The 23541-nt window shown below is 40.5% G+C and overlaps 3 protein-coding genes across 4 annotated transcripts; 2 read left to right on the top strand and 1 right to left on the bottom strand.

Moving 5' to 3' along the window:
• Positions 1 to 68: 68 nt before the first annotated feature.
• On the bottom strand, positions 69 to 6654 carry slc28a1 (solute carrier family 28 member 1; the record flags this gene model as incomplete). The annotated part of the gene is made up of 18 exons (XM_080841744.1): positions 69 to 180; positions 322 to 424; positions 706 to 804; positions 920 to 1001; positions 1413 to 1592; positions 2126 to 2294; positions 3095 to 3225; positions 3441 to 3566; positions 4011 to 4091; positions 4190 to 4270; positions 4362 to 4436; positions 4661 to 4774; positions 5026 to 5167; positions 5367 to 5556; positions 5935 to 6026; positions 6115 to 6206; positions 6393 to 6469; positions 6651 to 6654. The coding sequence occupies 18 exons, from the start codon at positions 6652 to 6654 to the stop codon at positions 69 to 71; spliced, it is 1950 nt and encodes a 649-aa protein (XP_080697870.1).
• A 4263-nt stretch (positions 6655 to 10917) lies between these two features.
• Positions 10918 to 17234, top strand: znf592 (zinc finger protein 592). 2 transcript variants are annotated; one of them, XM_080842680.1, is made up of 10 exons: positions 10918 to 11407; positions 11546 to 11616; positions 11900 to 14175; positions 14280 to 14458; positions 14550 to 14723; positions 14813 to 14972; positions 15130 to 15402; positions 15918 to 16030; positions 16149 to 16290; positions 16584 to 17234. In XM_080842680.1, the coding sequence occupies exons 3-10, from the start codon at positions 11920 to 11922 to the stop codon at positions 17133 to 17135; spliced, it is 3849 nt and encodes a 1282-aa protein (XP_080698806.1). In that variant the 5' UTR covers positions 10918 to 11407; positions 11546 to 11616; positions 11900 to 11919; the 3' UTR covers positions 17136 to 17234. The 2 variants fall into 2 exon arrangements, with proteins under 2 accessions (XP_080698806.1, XP_080698805.1); XM_080842679.1 differs by having other exon boundaries at positions 10918 to 11616.
• A 2092-nt stretch (positions 17235 to 19326) lies between these two features.
• Positions 19327 to 21432, top strand: sec11a (SEC11 homolog A, signal peptidase complex subunit). Its single transcript, XM_080842539.1, has 6 exons — positions 19327 to 19499; positions 19993 to 20102; positions 20192 to 20341; positions 20682 to 20801; positions 21006 to 21063; positions 21171 to 21432. Exons 1-6 carry the CDS (start codon positions 19449 to 19451, stop codon positions 21219 to 21221), a joined length of 540 nt encoding a protein of 179 aa, XP_080698665.1. The 5' UTR covers positions 19327 to 19448; the 3' UTR covers positions 21222 to 21432.
• The last annotated feature ends 2109 nt before the right edge of the window (positions 21433 to 23541 follow it).

Genomic DNA, 23541 nt, shown 5'->3' with positions numbered 1-23541 from the left:
TAAAAATGGTACAAACCAGGAACCTCCATCTTGGTTCAGTGGAAACCCCCTTTGAATAGTTCTGTTTACTAGCACTTTGTCGCATTGTAGAAACTACAACAATTGTTGAAGTAGATTGTGGCATTTGGCACCTGATTCCAAATACCCCCAAACGACGCGGTCCCATTGATGATTGCAGTGCTGCAAAGAAGGCCATTTAGAGAACAGGAGTAAGTGAGGAGGAAGTCACAGGGTAAACATTGCCTGTGACCTCAGTGACCTCTTATCTGGGTTGGGCCCCCATACTAGTCTACTTTGTTCACTCATGACAGATAAACTCACCTTCCAAAGAGGTCATAACAGCATGTTTTAATGTCAGGGTTGATGGCTTCGAAAACAGTCGTGTTAAAAACCTCCACACAGTCCAGAGGCATAAAGAGAAGCCCTGGATAAGATAACACCGCACAAACAACGTCAGTAAGCACGTTTTTAAAGCCGTGCAGAATTTTATGAGTCAGTTAAGCACAGTTTTAGGTTGAGTTTTCAAATCTAGTGCATATAAAAGATACTTTGAGCAGAACCTTGAAGCCTTAAGCAACTTATAATGCAGGGTTAGGGGGTGTCTCATCAATGTTGTGTTGGTACACACTTTGTAAGTCTTGATCCACAAACAGGCTTTTGGTCTTTTGATCACAGGTCACATACAGTAAACGGAGCACCTCTTACCTGCGATACAGGCATTTATCAGTGACACACAAGTACCAGTGAAGAGAGCCCTTAGCACAAGGTTGGAAATATCACTCTTTTTTGATGGGCAGATGGAAGCTGTGGTGAAATACAACAGCTGAATAAGTCTTACATATTTACCATCACACAGACAGATGCTGCACTGCCAAACATGGTTGGTTGGAGCAAAAATGGCTTCTATAGTGGTACTCACACAAGCCCCCGATGACAATCCCAATTGAACTGAAGTTGGCAAAGCCACACAGTGCAAAGGTGCAAATCGTTTCTGTCCTGACCTGTAACAACAAATGCTTCTTCAGCTTCACGGAAAAAAAATTGTATATTATGGCCAACAGAGACTGTTTAGCAGATACTAACACATTGAAAAGACATGGTGAAAATATCATTAGTTACAAAAAGCATATCTCTTAGTCATAGCTTTGGACGTGAAGAGGAAACTGACTGTGTTGTTAATACAAAAAAGGACTGTATCATAGCAGACATAAATTGTGTAATGCTGGATTACTGTGCTGTGCTGATACATGTAACACTGCCAAAAGATATCAGTCATTTCACAGAGCTGATGACACAATGCTTCATCTATAAAACCCTTACTTACATCTGTCCGTAAAGAAACTGAAGGACCTTTTCAGGGAGGTCTTTTGAAGGTGGAACCAGCACCAAAGGGTAGAAAAACAGTTACTCACAGAAATGGTGTTTTCGGACAGGCCATTGAGCCTGTTGTTCTTCAGTTCAGAAAGGTCTTTATAAGCAATGAATTCGTTGAGGAAGAGCTTGGTACCAATAAGCTCAGCGACGATGTAGGCTTCCGATATGGGTACACCCATCATGAAGGCGATAGGCATGAAGACATATGAACAGATTTCCTGTGGGAATTGTAAAGGAAATGATGAGTACAGGTAAGACACTGTCCCTCCTTTATACCTGACACAAATAGAATTAGCATTGCAATTGAACATGCATTGACTAGAATACAGCTGGCCAAATGCAATGGCAGGGAAGAAGGCAAACAACTGCAGAAACTTACAGCTACATTTATTACAGCTGTGGTGAATTCTACTCAGTCTTTAGACCCATAGGACAGAGGCACTCAGGCATGGAAGTGCACATTCACCAGATGTCAACCAAGAACTCTACACAAAAGCTGCAGAAATCTTCCACCTGACAGTCCATTATTGTGCCTCTTTATCAACTAATCAACTAATCTGACAAAATATGTACTTATAATGCTTAAATCTAAATAAAATTCCCCACTCAACAACATTCATTGAGCTGTATTTTCAGGTGATACTAGAAGTTGAACACGACATCCTGACCTCAGTCTGGGGCACTGAAAATCATTTACCTGCAAACTGGGACAGGGCCGTCTGTAATGTCAACCTGAAGTATTTGTACAAACCTGAAATGTTATTCCTGGATATCCCACCAAGCCCCCGAGCCAATCCAAAGATGCATTCACAAATGCCAGGATCGCAAGGAATGCTACCAGGTTAGCTGCTATGTTAGCCACAAGACCAATGGAGGCTGAGGCTCCTGCACTAGCAGCCTCCAAAATATTTTGCTCATCCCTTGAAATAAAGAGAAAGAAATAAGGTTCATATACATTTTTTGGACATCTCTTTTTATAATTTAACTTTAATGGTTTTATTTTAACCTTTAATCCCCTTTATTAAACGTTTGCCATTTGTCAGTTGTCATATATATCATTTTTGGGGGCAAACACTCATCCACAATCATCCATGTCTAGACTATTAGCTATTTCCCTCTCGTGCGCCAAAATAACAAAAAAAATTCTCTCATGTAGCATAGTGTCGGAATGATGTTAGGACACAGGACAGTATGGAAAATGAACTTCCACATGATGCTGAGAATATCCTAATACTCAGCATATGTATGTACATATCCCAATACTCAGCATATGTAGAGTCTCCCTTGTACGTTGCTTTGGACAAAAGCGATTGCTAAATGACTAAATTAGCAGGCTTAAAGACACCAAGAACTTTATCTAGCGGATCACATTTTTCGAAAAATAATTTAAGCTAGCTACTTCAGAGTTTCCAACCACAATTTAAAAGAAGGACAAAGGTCAGATGACTTGTTTCTGAGGTTGATGCTGCACAACCAGCCTATTTGAAACTACTTGGAAAACAATTTCAAGAATGGAATCACCCCCCCCCCCCCCCCCCCCACACACCACCCAGAGCACCCCAGAATCTCCTACCTTACCTTTAACAATGCAGCACAAACGAAGACACAACATCTTATTAACCGGGCCAGCATGGCAGAGGAAATACACAGTATATAGCATACAGCATACCTACCATCTAAATTTCAGGGGAAACCTGCAAGGCATAGTTAGATCACTCACCCTGCATCCACTTTCACATTTTTACTGGACTTAAATTTGCTCTTTTCTGTCTCGGGGTAGGAAAGCTTAGCCATGGCCAGGGCACAAGGGGCAGCCATAACAGAGGCTGATATTAAAGAGCCGGCATCGATCTGTTGGATCAAGACCACAATTGAAATCAGTGATCACGTCCGCAACAAACCCAGCTCCTGAGCTACATAAAATCAGTCAATGGTAAACAGAGGATAAGCCAATCTGAGGCCATACTCCTCAACACTGGGACATCTAAAAAAGTCACATTCTCAGATGATAAGCAAGTGGCCAAGAAATAATGGGATGGCAGGGAAGTAAGATAACAATGACTCACCCCAAAATTGATGAATGCTCCCATAACACTTCCAGCAATGGTAGCAAAGCCTGCTGTCATGACAGCATGGATCTCTGATTTGGTCAGGTCTTTCAGGTAGGGCCGAATCAGCAGCGGGGATTCCGTCTGCCAGAGATCATTCATTTAATCAGTATGTACGGTATGTCTCATCAGTGCGTATGTTCCCTGGGACTTTATTCTGAGTCTTTAATGTTGATATCCCATGATTCCAGTTAACTCTGCTACAGACCTAGCCCTGATCTAGCATTGGTCCAGGTCTGCACCATATTACTTCCAGAATCAGCTCCTGTATGAGTTCCTAACTTTGCTTTTGCAGAGAGTGCCTGTCCCTGAAACAGTCACAAACCTTCCATCCTGTTTTCTTACAGACACAGACTTTACATAACCAATTAACAGAATAATTAACTGTCTGCCAAAGCATAATACAAGATAGTCAGTCTTACATAAGGGCAGGTATTCATTCAGTTTTGTCTGAAAATGTGTGGTGGTGTTCTCAAAAACTTGTGGTGGTGTGATTAAAACAAAAGCTTCTTTGTGCTCTGACCTCACCTGGCCAACAAAGATGCTGCCTGCAACACTCAACGTCTCCGTAGACGTAGTGCCCATTGTTGCTTGCATGACCCAGGAAATCTGAGAGAGACCAGTTGCATAGCTCCCAAGTTATTACACATTCCATTCAGTCATCACTCATGCTTTAAACCAGTCTAGGAAGAGGCAGAGGCTTTTACCTTCATAATAATCCATTGCATTATTCCAAGGTAGTAAAGGACCGACATGACGCTGCTGAAGAACACCACAATGGGCAATGCCTAAAACAAATACACCATGATGGATATCAAACTTGACCAAACCGCTATAAAAGCACGTACAGCCGTGAAAAGATTGCAAGTGTTGACTCACCTGAAAGGCAAATATTTCTGACAAAAGTTCTCCAAACACAAATACAGACCCAGCTTTGGTGTAATTCAAAAAGATCTGAAATGAGATGGAAAAAAGGTTTTTGGCTTTTAATTCATTTTCTTACAAGTTACAGCTACTATCATTATTTGTCTTGCTATGTTCTAAATGTCATTACAGTTTCATCCAAGCTTTCACCACAGGGAGTACATTTAAAAACTGTCCTGTGTCATACTTGTAGTTCAGTCTAAAACCAAGGACAGCACCGAAGATTTCTTGTTTATCATGTTGGTTAACAGTACCTGGACTTGATCTCCAAGCCATTTGAATGCAATGAGACCTGGCTCTGTCCGTATAACAAACAAACCAATTGCAAACTGAAAACCAAGACCCCAAAAGACAGGTCGCCATGACACCTGAAATTTTGCAGAAGAAAAAATATAAATATAACCACGCATTTGAAGAGCTTATATTAAAAACTTGTGAACACATTTATGTTGGGTTAATGTGCTGTAAGTTCAAGGTTTGTGATAAAGTCCACAGGAAACACAAAGTCTGCAGTGTGTTCAAAGATAAGGGCTTGCGGTAAACTGGAAAAGAAGGTTGTGCCGTTGTAGAGGAAAGGGTCTATGAACAACCCCCTGACTGTAAGCGACATCACCCTTACCTCTGTTCTGTGGGCAGAGGTGAGGAACAGGACCACAATGAACATACAGATACCCCCGAAGGATATGAGCTGCTCTGGACGCTTGCTGGTGTCTACTGCCAGCCAGGCCACAAGCAGTCCAACCACCACCAGTATGAACACCCTGCAGAATCCAGAATGAGCAGAAAGAATTATTGAAACTCAAGCAGGCTTAGGATAAAACACCACTTCCAGTGAGAAGAATATACATTGTGCACATAACAATCATAATATATATTTTAGAAGTGTATAAAAAGTCATTTTTGACTACTGATGTGGATGTAAACAATGAAGTAAATATTTACAAAGCATATTTCACGTACCATTTTAACCATCTCAGGTTGTTGTTGAAACACCTATGTATGGGCTTGAAGCACCTCTTTATATCCTCTCCTTTGTACTTTTGAACAAGGTCATAAACTTTGGAGACCACTGCCAAACAGGTGAGAACTACAAGGGCAATTGCCCTGTTAAAATCCTTAACACAGGCCGTGATGAAATATGCAACATAGCCTGAAGGAAAGAATACAGATAATCAGATTAAATCAATTCCGTAATAAAACTGTATTGGTATGTTATCCCTCCATCTTATGCAGAGATAAGGTTTGATCTTTACGATTCGTGATTTTAAGAACAAGTTACATGAAGTCATATAAAAAGTTCATATATGCTGATCAATGCTTGTGCATCCATAATTAAAATACTTTTGCAGTTTTTCAAACTAATTTTAAGTTTTCAGTTTTTTGGTCATATGTCATTTGATTGCACCAGGTGGAAAGGTTACAGGGTATATACCAATTAACTTAAATGGCAAATGATTTCAAGGTATGCAAAAATGTAATCCTAGCAGTTACGTTAGAGTTAGGAAAGGTTTATGCCATGTCATGCTACCTGCTCCGAGTAGGGCCAACATGATGGATTTGATGATTCTGGAATGAGCCTTGCAGTAACGTTCAGCCACATTCATGGGTTCAAACACCTTACTGAAAAATAAAACATCAGTGTAAGTTGGCATTCAAAATTCAGATTCTGTACTGACATTTAAAATATTTCATCATTGCAGTACGGTACCTGAAGCATGACTTTGATTCTTTGGTCGATCTCTTTTCATCAACATCATTTTCATGAGCTGATGCCTTGCTGTCACCATCGCTGCTCTCTTCCTAGAAGACAACCATACGGTTATTTACCTGTCAACTTCAGGTTAAACGAACAAGGACAAGAAAGATAATCACCTCTTCAGCTGACTCTAGAGTGGAGCCTTGTGCCCTGTTCTGACAGATTCCCACGGTTCAACTTCAGATTCAGCTATCTAAACTAGCCATCGTATACGTAGAGCTGAAACTTACCTCTGATTCAAATGCTTTATTGTCCATCCCATGTCCATTACAGTTCACACCGTTCAGCTTAATATCATTTGTTCCCGCTGGAGAAAAGTGCAGCAAAACAAAGAAAATGTCATACATATATTTGGACAGCACCAACAGGTGAAACACATTCCTTAATGCACAAAAGACAAAGTAAGGGGTAGACAGGGTGTGAGAATACGTGTGCCAAAAAAACACCTGTTTAAGCTTTACTAGGAAAGAGCAGGCTTAATGGCTTACCCATTGTGTGTCCTGGTATTCTCAGAGATCAATGACATGTGTTTTGAAATGAACACTAAAATATACTCTGCCCTTTCCCAGGCCTTATCATTAATTAACCACGTAGACGTGCATCTACACTAAGTGATACCAAGAAACACTGACTCAGGACAATAGCTCTGTCCGGTGCTTGTGAACTGATTTATGACACAATGCTCCTACAGAGCATCGTGATAAGGATGAAGGGTGGAAGCCAGTCTGAAACGCCAGTAAATAAACTGTTATCCAGAACTGGTATGCAACTTTAGACATTTCTTATTTAGAATAAATTAACTTTCAACTTATTGGCTTTAAATTAGATATGGCTTTAACTAGTATTCAGTCGACCTGTGAAAGACTGAGGGAATATCTGGTATACAAAAAGCCACATTAGTCAAATGGAACCAAACATGATGTACTTATGGAGGTCTTTTGCAGGTACGAATAAAAGAAAGAAAACCACAAGATGCCCACTTACTCACTTATTTCCTGCAATACTGTCACTAGGCTGTTTTTTAAAGTCTGCCTTTTGAAAAACAAAATCAGAAAAACATCACCAAAGATCTCAAGATTGTGTCTCAAGTACTTACAGGTTTAGAGTGCCGTTTGTGTAGTTCTATAAATCTGTACTTCAGCACTTTCAGAACTTGTTTCCTCTTAATATCCTCCTGAGAGTGTTTGGTGTTTTTTTTATTGCGTTGTGTTTCTAAACTTAGCTCAACTATACTGAAAATAAAGATAACCTTGAAAGTTGCTCAAAATAGAACATGACTAGAACGGGAAATGCATTTCTGTCATCAATGACCAGACAGCCGCAGGTTGAACTCCCTTTCCCGCCGACTGCAAATGTACTGTCTCCTCTACACACCCACTGGACATGTGTTCTCATTCACAGTCCAGTCAGCGCATTACAATGCTCAACGGTGATTGGCTAATTTATTAAAAAAAAAAAAAATGTGAATCAAATCTGGCGTCCCTTGGCGGCCTGAAAAAGGCTAAGTAAGCCTACAACGATATTACATTTAAAACGCTTTCCTGTCACCGTAATCCCGATAAAATATTAGGTATGCCACTTAATTCAAATTGGAATATAATTACGTGAAATGTTTGTAATAGAGATGTTCACATCTCAAGTAATTTCATTCTGCAGGCGTCCTCAAGGAGTCGCCACTGTTTCACACGGGCAGAGAGATAGCCACATCGACATTTTTAGACTAATGGGTCGTTATCTTCGACAAGTGGGGAGTAGACTTACCTGTGACTAACACCTATCTCACCCATAAGCATGATATAGGCAACTTACTTGTGACAGTGTCACAAACACTATGTGTGTCTTTTTTTATTATTTACAATATTTTAGCACCTCTGAAAATAGTTTTGTTTGTCTGCAGTTGATTTGACCAAAATTAGGCCTACATTATTTCTACTCTCAGATTGTTGTTGCTGGGTTTGTGCACTTATATGTGGCACTTAGCGATCAAAGTTCTCATGTGGGGAAAATATTTTTTTTAAATGTCAAAGCATGTCAAACTACCTCAAAGGTGCCTGAAATGAACTCACATGGCGATACTCTTTGAATGTAGGCTACCATGGCTGTCACTTGATTGGTCATTCCACAACAGAGGTAACAATGAAGTCTTGAGGGTTCGTCAAGAAACTGAAAACGTTGCTCATCCAGCACAAACACCTCAATGAGCAACCATTTTGTCTCCTATCACTATGACCACAAACAGTGCTCGTGTTAATGACTAGAAATTAGAGCCTAAAATTTTACCACATTTTGATCACAAGAACAGTTCAACTGCAATGAGTAGTAGTACCATCAATGAACACAACACTCTTGATTGGCTGGATCAACACTTTTATTTTTTTATAGACTACAAGCCATTGCAGACAATATAAGATAAGAGAGACATCAACCATGTGGATTAAAGCTTTGATGTTATAAACTGTGCAACTCTCTCTACATTCATATCGTATCCACCATGCCAGACAGTAAATGGTGATGAATGCTAATCAAGTGCTCAGTGCTCTGCATAGGCAAGTGCACTTATTTCATTTGAGCATTACTATTCAATTCCATTAAGATACTTAACTAAGCCTATCATGCTGGCTTGTGAAGAAAGCATCCATGAAGAAGCATGGAGAGGCCTGTTTAAGATGGTTATATGGCTAACAAGAAACTACAAGTAGAACACGAACAGCTGTGACCCTTCAGCTGGTGAAGATGGATAGTCTTTGCTGCCCAAGGCAAAGTGGTGTTCAAGCTAAGGGGCAAAATGCTGCTGACCCTGAGATACCTGCTGATGAAGGGTTCCAAACGCTGTCAACTCTTAAGTCCAACCCACAGGAATCCCACAGAAGGGGGGCTAATGAGATATCATCAGAATGCAACCCTGGCTTGGTTGTGAATCTGTGTTTCAGCAAATGTTTCACCTATGAGGTTTAATTAATCCGAGCAGCTATAGGGCCCTAGTCTGTTGGCAAAAATGGATATAGGTTTGACTCTGACAGGGAACGCGTGCCAATCACAAACCACCACAGCCCAATTCAAAGTAATCTATCTGGCAAAAATATCATATTCCCATTTTTGGAAGAGTGGCACATTAGGCCTACCTATACTTTGGTACTAGCAAGGATGCAGAAGCAAACCTGTGTCGTGAGTTAATTCAATGGATCTATCTTGGATGTCCTCAAAGTCAATACATATCCTAGCAGGCTTTCAAAACAAACAAAATGCTTGTCTTAGAAAGTTAAACCCCTTTAAAGACTTAAGCATGTGGGAAGAAGTAGTTTCATTTGCAGTCAGCAGTTCATGAATGTCATCCATGATGTTAATACACAGTAATGACTATTTTGTATTTTTGTTATTTCTATTTGGATAAAGTAACCTATAGACTAAGGTAGAAAAAGAAACGTGCCACACCAGCACATTTCCCACAAAATGGCATGCCTGCAACAGAATACAGGAGGAGATTGCATTTGGGTTGGTCCAGGTGCTCAAATCCATCAACATAAACAAAGCTCACAACCTCCCATATCTCACGCACTTCCCATTGAGTATTATTCTTATATCCCAGAATCATTTTAAGTGAAAAGGCTGTGTAAATGATAACATTATCACCAAATTACTGTTGAATACATACATGCATATTTAGAGACAAACCTAATATGCTGTTGCAGTGAATGCTTAAGGCTGTTCTTTGGGATCACTCGTGCCCAATTGAAGAAAAAAGTGAAAAATAGTGTGTCTGAGGCATTTCGAAACATGTCTGCCAAGCTACAAATATGTTTATATAACAAAACAAGCCCTACTGTCTATTCCTTTTAAAATGTACTATGTACTTTGAATATCTACATGCCCCAAAGCTTAGCAATTTCATTAACAAAAATGTTACATATTTGGATAGGCTCAATATTTTTATTATAATTATAATACTCTAAATGTCCTTTACAATAATCACTTTTTTACAATATGTGTGTTTTATTCAATGTTTAGGCTTTATTTCATAAAAAAACATCATAAACTCCTAAATACACTAAAGGTTGGTAAGAAACTTCAATTCAAGTTATACCAAGTTTTAAACTCCTGCATTTAGGCCAATCTTAACTGATTAACCAGCTGTCTCTTACTTACCTACACAGGTTGGAATGGTGACATTTCGGATCAGGCATATTTTAAGACGAACTCATAAACCCATACACAAGTGACGGTCATTTTTAGACGATTCATATATTATTTTAATCTGCGGTAGTGCGTGAAAGAAGAACTTTGCCATCCTCACGGGCTATCTCATACGTTTATTTTAGCCTGAATGCAGTTGCTGGATATGGTTACAACATTACGCTGGGGTCCTTGATTGAGCAAGCAGGCAATAGATGGACCATAGACATATGAGATGGACAGGAATGTCCACAACATTAGCCAGCCATAAACGCGAACTGTAAACAACAACCCAACTAGATAGCTAGCTGGTTAGTACTAGCTGCTAGTCTTATTAAACAACAGAGACACGCTTTATGAATCATGATCAATGCTGTGTTTGTGATTTATGTTGCATTGTGAAGCGTAAATGTTTTTGACTTAGTTAGTATTGTCCCTAATGTATATTCGACAAAATTAATCATATATAAGAGGCAGCCTGACGAAATATCAGCTAGCTCCAAACCATAGCTAGCTAGATGGGAAGCTAGCTAGCATAGGTAGCTCGCTAGCATTATGATGTTAAATAGCTATGAAGTAGTCAAATGTGCACACAACTTTGATCTATGATTTGGGAGTTGTACATTTACCTCTAATGAAACGGTAAGGATCGTTTCGTGGGCTTAAGTGCTGTTATACCTGAAGGGTTCCTGCCAAGCTAACGTTGCTCGTTAGCTAGTATCGTGCTATCGTTGTTAATGTTAGCTAGGTGGCTACGTTTATCGGTGTTTTGCAGTTGTGCTAAAGAATCTTGCTTGATAACAAGTGCCCATCTTCTACCGTGGTGGTGTCTTATAACAATACCAAGTGTCTCTGTTTCTAAAGTACAACAATAATGACCTTGCCACGGAAAAATAATCTATGTGCCCAAAAAACGTCATCTGCAGCTCCACATTGATTTGCTAGCTAGGTAGCTAGCTGTATCTTATACGAATGGGTAGCAAACTATTTGGCCAAACCTGAATGCTACATGAGGAACATAGTAGCGCTAGCTGTCAAAAAAAATGTCATGAGGTTCAAGCAGTGTCCTTTACAAGTAAGCATTTTTTCTCGTCTTTATCCATGTGTGTCCGCACCATGAGTGTTGTGGTCGACGTTTAGTATTTAAGACAGTGCATCATTCAATTGTAGGGCAAAATTAAAACAATAAATATGATACCACACATCCACTCAGGCCAGAGGTTGGACAACAGCATCATGATTATCTACACAGAAGTACATCGGTGAATAAGCAATATTCAGATGGTAAGTCCAATTGCAAGATATATATATATATATTTTTTACCATTTACTTGGATTTTACTGACATTGTACTGGGGCATTGCATTACGTATTTTTCTTCATTTTGATGTCTTTTGAAATATTAAGAATGTACCGTAGCCTAAATGTGAAAAGACTTACATTTTTAGGATCTTTAGTTGACCAATCTTACTGAAGTTTTCTAAAGATATGACTCAGAAAGTGAAGATGATAACAAAGTGCACATTTAACCTCAGCAATGGCAGTAATGCAGACTATTTTTCATTAGTTTGTTTTAAGATCTCCAAAATGGGTGACATGAAGACCCCAGACTTTGATGACCTCTTGGCGGCTTTTGACATCCCTGATGCCACTGGTCTGGACGCCAAAGAAGCCATTTCGGAAAGTCACGATGAGTCAGAGAGTCACCTCAAACACACAGGCATATGTATGGATGAGAGTGTTTCTCCTCCACATTCTGTATGTGCAACTGACATACCTGCTGTCAGTGTCATCGTGAAAAACACTAGCCGACAGGAGTCTCATGAGTCTGGTGTGGAGAAAGAGAACCCACATTTTGGGAACCTACTACAAAATGGCTTCAGGAGTGCTGGAGGATCCCTTGACACACACCATGTTGGTCACAGCAGCTTTTCTAAAGTGGATAGCCCCTCCACAAATGGAGACTGCTCTAAAAGTCTCTTGGAAAAAGGCCCCTCACAATACAAGGCAGAAAGACTCTCATCATTTGCAAAGTCATTGCCCCAGTTTAGTCCCATATCCAGTCCAGAGTCTGAGGATATGCAGACCAATGGGGGCATTGATGGTCCAAAGCAAACAGAGGGAGCCTACTACCCAACAGTCCCTTTTTTCACAGCTGCAGACACCCCTGTGCCTGACAATCAAAGAAGAAAACAGCCCTACAGCTTGACTGACCAGTGTCATGAAAGAGATCCCCTTAATAAAACTGTGAATGTTGTGAAGGCCGGCATCATGTCTGACAAGGAGGACATAAAATTAAACTACAGTATACAAGATCTGCAAACACCGGACAATGTTTGTGATGTTGCAGATGTGCCCATGAAGGATCAAGATAACAATGTTGGTGAGAGAAACAAGCATCCTGTATCTGAGACAAACACAACTTTATCTCGTAAAAGTGACAAACCACCAACCTCTAAAATATCATCTTGCCTTGAGGCACTGGAAGCTCTAAATGCCAGAAAGGATCCAAATGAGGTAATCAGTAGAGAAGTGTCCATGCCTCTTAATGAAACCGTGAAGGTCACCCCGAAAGTGCCCATTTCACCTAGGAGCCCCCGAAGTCCTCTTGAAGTTGTCAAACAGCGCCTGGTCAAACAACCAGACAGTCCCATGAGCATTTGCAGTGACAGCAGTGGTAAAGCATCTCCTGCACTGGCACCCAGCTCATCTCCAGCCATACCTAGAGTTAGAATTAAGACCATCAAAACCTCATCTGGCCAGATTAAGAGAACTGTTACCAGTGTTTTGCCTGATTCTGAGGCAGAGGACCTAAACTCTTCAATTGAGTGGTCTCCTGCTCCCTCCTCTGTTGAGGAGTCCTCTTCCAAGACGACGCCTGTGCACCGCTCCCCTGAAGTGACTGGTGATGTCATTTTTGAAAATGAAAAGAACTGCTCCCCCAGGACCCTCACAACAGGGGCCCCTTCGGCAAAAAGCAAGGTGTCAGGGAGTTCCAAGAAGACATCCTTCTCACAGCTTGCTGGTGGCAGTGCTAAGAGGACGACACAAGGACAGAAGAAAAGGAAGGGGTCATCAGGCCAAGCAGGCTCTGCTTCCAACACTGGCTTCCTCCCTAAAGCCTTACACCTTGCCAACCTAAACTTAGTTCCCCATAGTGTTGCTGCTTCTGTCACCGCCAGGTCATCCTCACAAAGACAGAGCCAGTCCCAGCTGTCTACAACAGTTGTTTGCACTGGCGTTCCTTTGGTTCACCAGGTTAAAAAGGCAACCCCAAATTCACGGGCTGTGATCCCCAACACGGCTGCCATGACCCTGAACAGATTGTTGAATTACTCCAACCCCGTCCCAACGTATGTACCTAATCTGAACCCTCCACCTGAGTGCAATATTAGCCTACCACCTCAGGGCTACAGCTGTGCTGAGTGCGGTGACTCTTTTGGGCTGCAGAAGAGTCTAGCATTCCATTACAGCCGGAAGAGCGTCCATATCGAAGTGACCTGCACCCACTGCGCCAAGACACTGGTGTTTTTCAACAAGTGCGCCTTGCTGGCTCACGCCCGGGAGCACAAGAACAAAGGCATCGTGATGCAGTGCACACAGCTCTTCATGAAGCCAATTCCGGTCAACCAGATGTTTTCTCCGTCCACAGTAGAGCGCCCCCTGCCTGCAAGCTCATCTGCCCCTTCTGTGCCGTTTGTTAAAAGCCGGCCAGCCATGCCCCTGTATCCAGACAGAATCGTCCGACACGGACTGAAATGCCTGGAGTGCAACGACCAGATGGCGGATTATAGAGCACTTGCAGGTCACTACCAAAAGCTGTCAGAGGAAAGAGATGGACTGGTGAGTAAATCTAGATATGGTAAATCTAACGTCCCTGTCTAAGATATATTAATATTTTATCTATATATAGTTTGAGACCTTACTTTTTTGTATGTTGCACACAGATGTGCAAGGTGTGCACCATGCTTTTGCCCAACAAGTGCAGCTTTAGGGCACATCAACGAATCCACACCCACAAGTCTCCCTACTGTTGCCCCGAATGTGGAGCAGTCAGTCGCTCTGTGGACATACAGAAACACGTCAAGGAGAACTGCCTTCACTACTGTCGGAAAGTTGGATACAAGTAAGTGGCAGTGAAACCTGCATTTCCTTCTGTATTTTCTCATAAATTTTCCTTTGGTAATTATTTATCGCTCTTGCTCTTCTTCCTGCAGGTGTATTCATTGTGAAATGCTCTACGTATCGTTTACGGTTCTCAAGAGCCACATTGAGGAGAAGCATTGTGAAGTATTCTACAAGTGCTCTGCCTGCCCAGTTGCCTTCAAAACATCTGATGGCTGTGGGACCCACATCAAGAACAAGCATAATGGCAGCACGTTGTCTCCACAGTAAGTAGATGATTATTTATTTTTTCAAACACAAACGCATTTTTTCCTTAAAGAATCAGGGTCTGAACAATGTTTTTTTGTTTTCACAGGATAATATATAAGTGTTGCTGTGAGACTGTTTTCAAGAAGAAGCAGTTGTTGTTTCAACACTTCAGTCAACGTGCCAAAAAGCTCGCTACCTGTGTTTTCAAGTGCCCTGAATGCACTGTGTTTTTTATGCAGAAACATTTGTTGGTGCAGCATTTTAAGGTTTGTCCACATCATTCACATGGTTGCTATAGCAAGCCAGTCTTTTATTTCTCAGCTGTACAGAGAATGAAAGAGGTTATGTGTTATGGACACATATAACCCTGCCCGCTCGGCATAGATGCATAAATATGCATTGTTTTTCTTACTGCTGCTCTAGGAGATTCATGGTGGCGTTTTCAAAGGAGAAGCCTCAAAAAGCACAAAACAAGCAGAGACCAGTTCCCAGGGTCTGGAGGAATCCAAGACAGCGCAGCGGCCACGAGTGAGGCACCCCACTGTCGGAGAAGTGAAGAGGGAGAAACCTCCTGTGCGCAAGTCCAGCAGTACCACCGTCAGTATGAAGAATGCCGGATGGACGTGTGGAGAGTGCCTGCTCTGCCTGCCGGACAGGGACACCTATGTCACTCACATGAAGACCAGCCATGGCAAGGTCTGTTTAGTTTTAAATACACACAGTTCCAATGTATGTGCATCCTAAAATGTGTTTTTGAGCTGTAAACTAAATTATATCAATGAACTGTGATGAAACACATCAATGGTGGTTAAATTATTAACAAAAATATGGGTTGAAAATGGCTCAACCCCCCATCTACTGTTCAGAATCACCCTAACCCCTTGCAAGGCCAATGCTGACAGAATCAACCTTTTGGACTTCTGTACGTCATGATATTCATAGACTCTAGGTCTAGTAAACTTTCAGACCCTTGCCCGCTTCTAGGCATTTTTTCAAAATGATGCAGTGGGTGGAGGCTTACCTATTGTAGGAACTAATTCAATATTTTTTTTAATGAGTGAAAAATAATGAGTTTCAGATTAGACTGATGTTCTACATTTCAGGGAAATACTGCAGGGGCAGGGATCCTGATCCTCTTTTATAATGATATCAGGAAGTCTAAGTAAGCACTATTTGTAAATCTCACAGAATCATGTCAATGTTTTTCACAGTCAGTGAAACGGCATCCCTGTCGACAGTGTGATCGCTCCTTCAATTCCTCCATGAGTCTCAGGCGACACATTCGCAACGACCATGACGGCAAGAAGAAAGTCTATACATGCTGGTGAGCCTCTATTTGTTTTTCCGCTTTTGCCTGTTAAGTGTCATTCTAATTGATTGGCATGGTCATCTAAAGGCCATCTCTGACCACATCTGTGTATTATCTGTATCTGTCCATGTAGGTATTGCACAGACCAGAAGCCAACCTTCACCAAACACTTCATGCTGAAGAACCATATCAGCCTGATGCATGGAATAAAAAATCCAGATTTTAGTCAGATGTCCAAAGTGGCGTCTCAGGAGACAAATAAGCCCTCAAGAGAGGTCAGTCCTATGCCTCTTCTTTAATGTCACAGTGTATAATAGTTATGTTTGTTTGGTAGAACATCTCATCAAAAACGAAACCCAGTTCAAGTCCTTACACTTTTTAACATGAACATCATGCTTTACCACAATGATTGTTGAAACAAAAACCCCAAAAAATGAAGATCAATCAGGGAGGTTCCTTTTGAAGTCACATTGCGGTAGCCTTTACTGCAAATCATAATATTTAGTATATGGTTGTGACATGTTGAATTTAAAGTCTGATGGCAGGAAATGTGTTTTCTGGTCGACAGACTGTAAAGAGAAGTGCGGAGGAGACGCAGGTTGGGGGAGTTGATGGTGCCCCACCAGTTGGCTCCTCAGCGAAGCGCCTGAAGCCCCAGTTCCGCTGCTCCAAGTGTGGTTTCACCACCGACGACCAGGACCTCTTCCTGGAGCACATACCTCAACACAAGACCCATCCCGACACTCCCCAGTGCCAGAACTGCGGCCTCTGCTTCACCTCGCAGCTAGCGCTCAGCAGACACCTCTTCATCGTCCACAAGGTCAAGGAGCCAGAGAATGAGAAAGTGCAGAAGGAAGATGATGAGGAGGAGAGTGAGATTCAAAATCACAAGCCTGAGGAGAAGAAACCAGAGGCGCTCCGTGCTGAAAAGCTGAGTAAGAGAGATACGTTATCGGTAACATTGTCAGAGGACAAGGTTTCCTCAATTACCCGGGAAACTACCCTACTACAATGCAACAAATGCAGTAAGACTTTTGTTGAGGAGTCGTTATATCGCCTCCACATTCAGACTCATGAAATGAGTGGGGTGCCATTTACAGATGGAGCAAACAACCAATGAGAGAGACTTTCAAACTACTCAGAAGCTGCTACCATCTTTGTATTTTTACTTAAGAAGCTTATTTGCAGAGTATGAAGCTACGATATGTGGTACTTAAAACTTGATGCCTTACAGTAAATGCAGATGTCTTTACTCATGAACGTTTTTTTCAGAAGGATAATAACAGTTCTATATTTGCTCTGAAAAGGTGCAAATGAACTGAGTTCAGTATGATGTGGATGCAGTGAGTCCTGTGAGTTTTGTCTTTTGTATTTTGAATCATATATGTACAGAATATTGGTGTGTATATCTATACATATACATATGTATATGTGTATGTATATACATTATCCTATATCTATGTCTCCTAAGTATGTGTTGATGATAATCGTAAATTATTTTCTTTACATTTACGTCCATAATTATGATACATGTATTTTGAAATACAGTAGAACAAATGTTTTTGGTACATGGCAACACACAGCGGTCCAGGCACAACATTTTATATGAATTGTATATTGTAAGAAACTAGTCGTCAGTCATCAGGCACTTCAGAGACAGTTTTCAGGGTCACCAAAGATCTGTCATCAAAGATAATTTAGAATGGAATTAGATTTCATCAGAGATGTATCACAGGACTTGCCATAGTAATGTCGGCTTGTGCAATTGGTAGCCATATTATGTATTGAAAGTTATTGTTTAATACACAATGACTTAAAGTTATAGATTTATTATGTCCAAGGTGAGGTAATTTAGAATAATGCAATTTGCCCATGATGAATACATGAATGAGATTTAGCAGTATTTGACAGTTTGGGATGATTCATTCCCTAAATGCTGACATGCTATCTTTAACCCAGGTATTTGATCTCAGAGAAAATGTGGTTTTGTGTTCCATATGAGAGAAAGTTGTCTTTATTCACTTTTAAATGAGCCACTCACAATCAAAAGTAGCACTTTTGTAGTTAGATACAGCAGATCTGCTTGACAGTAGATTTGCTTTACATGCACATCATGTTTTGTTGTCCCATTATACACTTCGATGTTGGTGTTGTCCATGGGAAATATCATTCAGAAATATCAGTCTCATTTTATGATTTTGTTTTATTCTTCGGTAGTTTGTTGTTTTCATGTTCATGTGGTTTCATAGATGTTTCATTACTGGTGTTAAATTCAGTATGTAAGCTTAGAAGTATGGTCCATCAACATCTACTCTTTGGGATGATTGTTGAGTTGTCAATGAAGAATCATGTGGAATCAAGGCAAAACTTTTTTTGCTAATTGTATGTGGTATAGGCCGTGTTAACACAAGATTTACTATCAAGGATGCATGTATGTGTGGTTCTGCAGTGTATGTGAGTTCAACTGGTAGTCCTACCTCCATGGTATACCGCAGTGGTCTGAATTTGAAAACAAGTTGTCTTGAGCAGTTCTAGGGTAGTCGTTAATAGAGTTATTTTTAAGGATATGTTATCTCCCATATTACTCAATTTTATAAATTACTTTGGAGATGTATATTTATGGTCACATTGACTTCACAATGTATTTTTTTCTATTTAAGTGCGTGTCCATCTATCAACTGTTGCAACATAGTTGTTGTCATCCTAGAAACGTAGATCCACTTTCTACAAAATGGCTCCCTTAAATCTTTCACACGTCTGTTTTTATACTGACCATTAAGAGAAACTTTGTACTTTTGATAACATGCATACAGTAATATCAAGGATTTCACTCTAATCCATGTACAGCCATAATGCAATCTCAAGGTCTGTCATCAGAAGCATTTTCATAAGCCGTCGTATATCTTTTTAACCTGCATTGGGCATTGAGCCTTACTGGTATGTTTACTTCAGATTACTGCAAATAAAACTCATATGTCTGTAATCTGCATGCTGTATGTTTACTGAGTTCCATACAGGGTCCTTAATGGCATCTTCTGCAGGAACTGCTTGTTATCTACATCTTTCATCACAACAGAAATTAGCGTAATTTTAAATGTGTTCAGTAATTGATCATTTCATCACTACTGTTATATTATGTAGAATACTAAATATACCCTCATGAAATATTTTCTTTACATCACTATTTTTTGGCACTCTAACACGGAGAAGATGGTGTTAAACTGGCTTTGCACACTGACTGTTACCCATGTCATGCTCATACAGAACTTACTGTGGGCGGGATTCCGGTGTCAAAACACACCGGAAGAGAGTGCACCGCCACTGTGCCTCGAAAACCAATTGCTAGGGTAGCGAATATACGTTTTGGTGCAGTGTTATTTATTGTTTCCACAACCTATTTTCTAGTTGTTGAGGGAATACCGTCTTTGACAGAATGTTGTCTTTAGACTTCCTCGATGATGTTCGGCGAATGAATAAGCGCCAGGTAAGGAAAATGTAAAATAGTTGACTGGCTAGCTAGCTAGCGTGCTTTGTAGCCAGAGAGCATGAACTGTTAATACACGTCATTCTGACTAGATGCAGTACCGTTTCCTATCTAGCGGTTTTTCTGAAATTGTTACTATTTGCCATATGATCAGTGGAATTAAATGTGTGTATGGGTAACATAAACGCCTGCCTGTATTGTGTGATTGGCAAACAAAGACGTGTTTTTAACTAACTTGCTAGCGAGCTAGCCACTTATTTAGAGACCCAACACCACAAAGGTTTATTGCTGATTGATCAAGGAACCCGTTTTAAACCAACCAGCATTTTGTGAAATGTCTCCTTCTCAATACCAAATATGAGACTGAACGGTCGATGCAATGCAACTGAGAAGGGTTTTTCCATGCTTCATGCATTTTATGTGAAAATCAGTAGTTGTTTTTAAGAGGACCATAGCCATATGGTTAACAGAAGCTATCTACGTTCTCCCGCAGCTCTACTACCAGGTGTTGAATTTTGGGATGATAGTGTCCTCAGCCTTGATGATTTGGAAAGGCCTAATGGTCGTGACGGGCAGTGAGAGTCCCATTGTTGTGGTTCTCAGGTGGGTTATCGTCTTACATCTTTAACACGCTATCAAATAAACTAGGCAATATTTTTTTCTTGTACTCATGTTGCTGTCCTCTCTTTCAGTGGTAGTATGGAGCCTGCATTTCACCGAGGAGATCTCTTGTTCCTTACAAATAGAGTGGAGGACCCCATCAGAGTAGGAGAGATTGTGGTCTTCAGAATTGAGGGAAGAGAGATTCCTATTGTGCACAGAGTGCTGAAAATCCATGAGAAGTAAGTTGCTTACTTTTATACACGACACTTTAACGACAATTGGTGTGGATTTTGTTTGGATATAGTTAAAGCTTTGTTGTATGTTTGTTCACCGCATATCCAGTTCTATGATTTACCTGATGCCAATCTGTTAAACATAGTAAAAAGTTTGAAGTAACAGAATACAGCAATGTACCACAATGTAAGGTATGTTTTGTAGGCAACTGGTTTTGGGGTCTGCTTCAAATTCATCCTGATGATATGTGGTCGTGTGAAGGAAAGATAAACACACACAAGATGGACCATTCTGCAAACAATTAAGAACCTCTGGTGTCTTTGCTCTACATCTTTCTGCTCCCAGGGAGAATGGAGACATCAAGTTCTTGACAAAGGGAGACAACAATGCTGTGGATGACCGAGGGCTGTATAAGCAAGGCCAGCATTGGCTGGAGAAGAAAGATGTGGTGGGGAGAGCTAGAGGGTAAGCACCAGTCCTACTAGCCATGGCTATGCGACAGGAAGCCCTACATTCAAAAACAGTCTCTGCAAAGCTAAGAGGATTTGCATCTTGGGTGCCATTTCAAGTAAACAAAGGCTGCACAGTGGCCATATTCTATTGTTTTCGTCTGTATAGGCTTATGATTTGAAAATTCTCCAATACAACAATTGCTCTTTCGCCCCATAGGTTTGTGCCATATATAGGGATCGTGACCATTTTGATGAATGACTACCCTAAATTCAAGGTCAGTCCTTCTACTTCAAATAATTTAATTTGGTAGAGGCTGTATGATTTGGTATTCAACCTCTTAACTTGTTTTGCATTTAACCACTGATCCTTTTTACCTTGCAGTATGCTGTGCTGTGTATGCTGGGCCTCTTTGTCTTGGTTCATAGAGAGTAAGGGTCCCGCCTGCAGTAACCTCGAAATGCTAAATTCTGTACTCATCAAGCTGTCTGCATTTTTGAATGGTGTATTTAAGTTTGCTCCAGTAAATCATGCACTTGTTGTTACATGGTTAAAATGGGATTTTCTACCACGTTTAGCAGTGTACAAATAACACTCTGTGAATGAAAGATGACAACATTAAAGATGTTATACATTTTATACCTTGTTTTAAGTTTGTGGTTCATTTTGTTCTCTATACTGCAACATATCTGGCCATTGTCCAACCTCTTTCATAATGAAGAATTTTGTATGAATTATAAATAAAAATGTTGAGCCAGTTTGAGTCTGTTGGTGGTTATGAGATTGATGATTATGAGATTTTAGGATATACAAACCGTGTGACCATATTTGCCAGCATCCAAAGATTTAACAGGTGATCACAAAATACCTATTCTGTCCCATATAGATTTTTAGATCATATACCGATTATTTGATCGTGAACAGATGCAGTTAATTCTGTATATATAGAGTTATTACTGTTCTCAGGTACAATCAGAAATTTTTTTTGCCCTACCAGCAGTATTGGCACATTAGCATTACTACAGTATTTAGGGAGTCATGCCAATACCTCCACGTTTCAACATTCCTTCAAATTACAGTTATAATACTATAATGAAGAGCCAATCTCTGTCTTAGTCAAACATGAGAATGCATACACACATAGGCCTATATTACAACATGTTTTCAGTTAAGAAGTGATCTGTTGAAAATATTCAAATACCACGCGATTCCCATAACTGGCCAGTTGACAAGGATGTCGTTACATTTGCAGAATAAATCCAGCAAGTTGTGGAATTATAAATGCATGTCCTCCAACTTCAACAGAGCAAAGAGAAGAAAAAGCTTGTATTTTTTCTTTAAAATATGGATACGTGTGTTATTTGGTTGGCCCTTATATACAGCCGCGGAAAAAATTAAGAGACCACTTCAAAATTATCAGTTTCTCTGGTTTTACTATTTATTGGTATGTGTTAAAGTAAAATGTACATTTTAGTTTTATTCTATAACCTACTGGCAACATTCCTACCAAATTTCAAATAAAAATATTGTCATTTAGATAATTTATTTGCAGAAAAATGACAATTGGTCAAAATAGCAAAAAAGATGCAGTGTCTTCAGATCTCGAATAATGCAAAGAAAACAAGCTCATATTCATTTTTAAACTACACAATACTAATGCTTTAACTTAGGAAGAGTTCAGAAATCAATATTTGGTGGAATAACCTTGATTTAAAATCACAACTTTCATGTGTCTTGGCATGCTCTCCACCAGTCTTTCACATTGCCGTTGGGTGACTTTATGCTACTCCTGGCGCAAGAATTCAAGCAGCTCTGCTTCTTTTCATGGCTTGTGACCATCCATCTTCCTCTTGATCACATTTCAGAGTTTTTTTTATGGGATTCAGGTCTCGAAATTGGGCTGGCCATGACAGGGTCCTGATCTGGTGATACTCCATCCACACCTTTACTGGCCTGGCTGTATGGCATGGAGCATTGCCCTGCTGGAAAAACACTTCTCAGAGTTGGGGAACATTGTCAGAGCAAAAGGAAGCAAGTTTTTCTTCCGGGACAACGTTGTACTTTGCCTGGCTGAGGTTTGTAAAAGACCATAAGGATTGAACCAAAGCCGACTGGAGGGTCTCCTAGTTCGTCTTCTCTGATGAGTCCAATTTCACAGTAGGTGCAAGACTCTGTGGCTTGTAGGCCTCTCCAGGTCTCCGTCTAACCATCAGACGACCATGTGTTGGGCAAAGCTGAAAATTGGACTCATCAGAGAAGACGAACTAGGAGACCTTCCAGTCCGCTTTGGTTCAATCCTTATGGTCTTTTACAAACCTCAGCCAGGCAAAGTACAACGTTGTCCCGGAAGAAAAACTTGCTTCCTTTTGCTCTGACAATGTTCCCCAACTCTGAGAAGTGTTTTTTTCCAGCAGGGCAATGCTCCATGCCACACAGGCAGGCCAGTAAAGGTGTGGATGGAGTATCACCAGATCAGGACCCTGTCATGGCCAGCCCAATTTCGAGACCTGAATCCCATAAAAAAAACTCTGAAATGTGATCAAGAGGAAGATGGATGGTCACAAGCCATGAAAAGAAGCCGAGCTGCTTGAATTCTTGCGCCAGGAGTAGCATAAAGTCACCCAACGGCAATGTGAAAGACTGGTGGAGAGCATGCCAAGACACATGAAAGTTGTGATTTTAAATCAAGGTTATTCCACCAAATATTGATTTCTGAACTCTTCCTAAGTTAAAGCATTAGTATTGTGTAGTTTAA

The sequence above is a fragment of the Sprattus sprattus genome (genome assembly GCF_963457725.1).
Source record: "Sprattus sprattus genome assembly, chromosome: 7".
NCBI classification, from domain to species: Eukaryota; Metazoa; Chordata; class Actinopteri; order Clupeiformes; family Clupeidae; genus Sprattus; species Sprattus sprattus.
This window is presented reverse-complemented; position numbering and strand designations above follow the sequence as displayed.

Coding starts and splice junctions, on each gene's coding strand:
- znf592 (XM_080842680.1), top strand. CDS start 11,920: ATGGGTGACATGAAGACCCCAGACTTTGATGACCTCTTGGCGGCTTTT. Junction 15,403..15,917: donor TGAAGACCAGCCATGGCAAG/GTCTGTTTAGTT, acceptor TGTTTTTCACAG/TCAGTGAAACGGCATCCCTG. Junction 16,291..16,583: donor CAAATAAGCCCTCAAGAGAG/GTCAGTCCTATG, acceptor TCTGGTCGACAG/ACTGTAAAGAGAAGTGCGGA.
- sec11a (XM_080842539.1), top strand. CDS start 19,449: ATGTTGTCTTTAGACTTCCTCGATGATGTTCGGCGAATGAATAAGCGC. Junction 20,802..21,005: donor GTGGTGGGGAGAGCTAGAGG/GTAAGCACCAGT, acceptor TTCGCCCCATAG/GTTTGTGCCATATATAGGGA. Junction 21,064..21,170: donor ATGACTACCCTAAATTCAAG/GTCAGTCCTTCT, acceptor TTTACCTTGCAG/TATGCTGTGCTGTGTATGCT.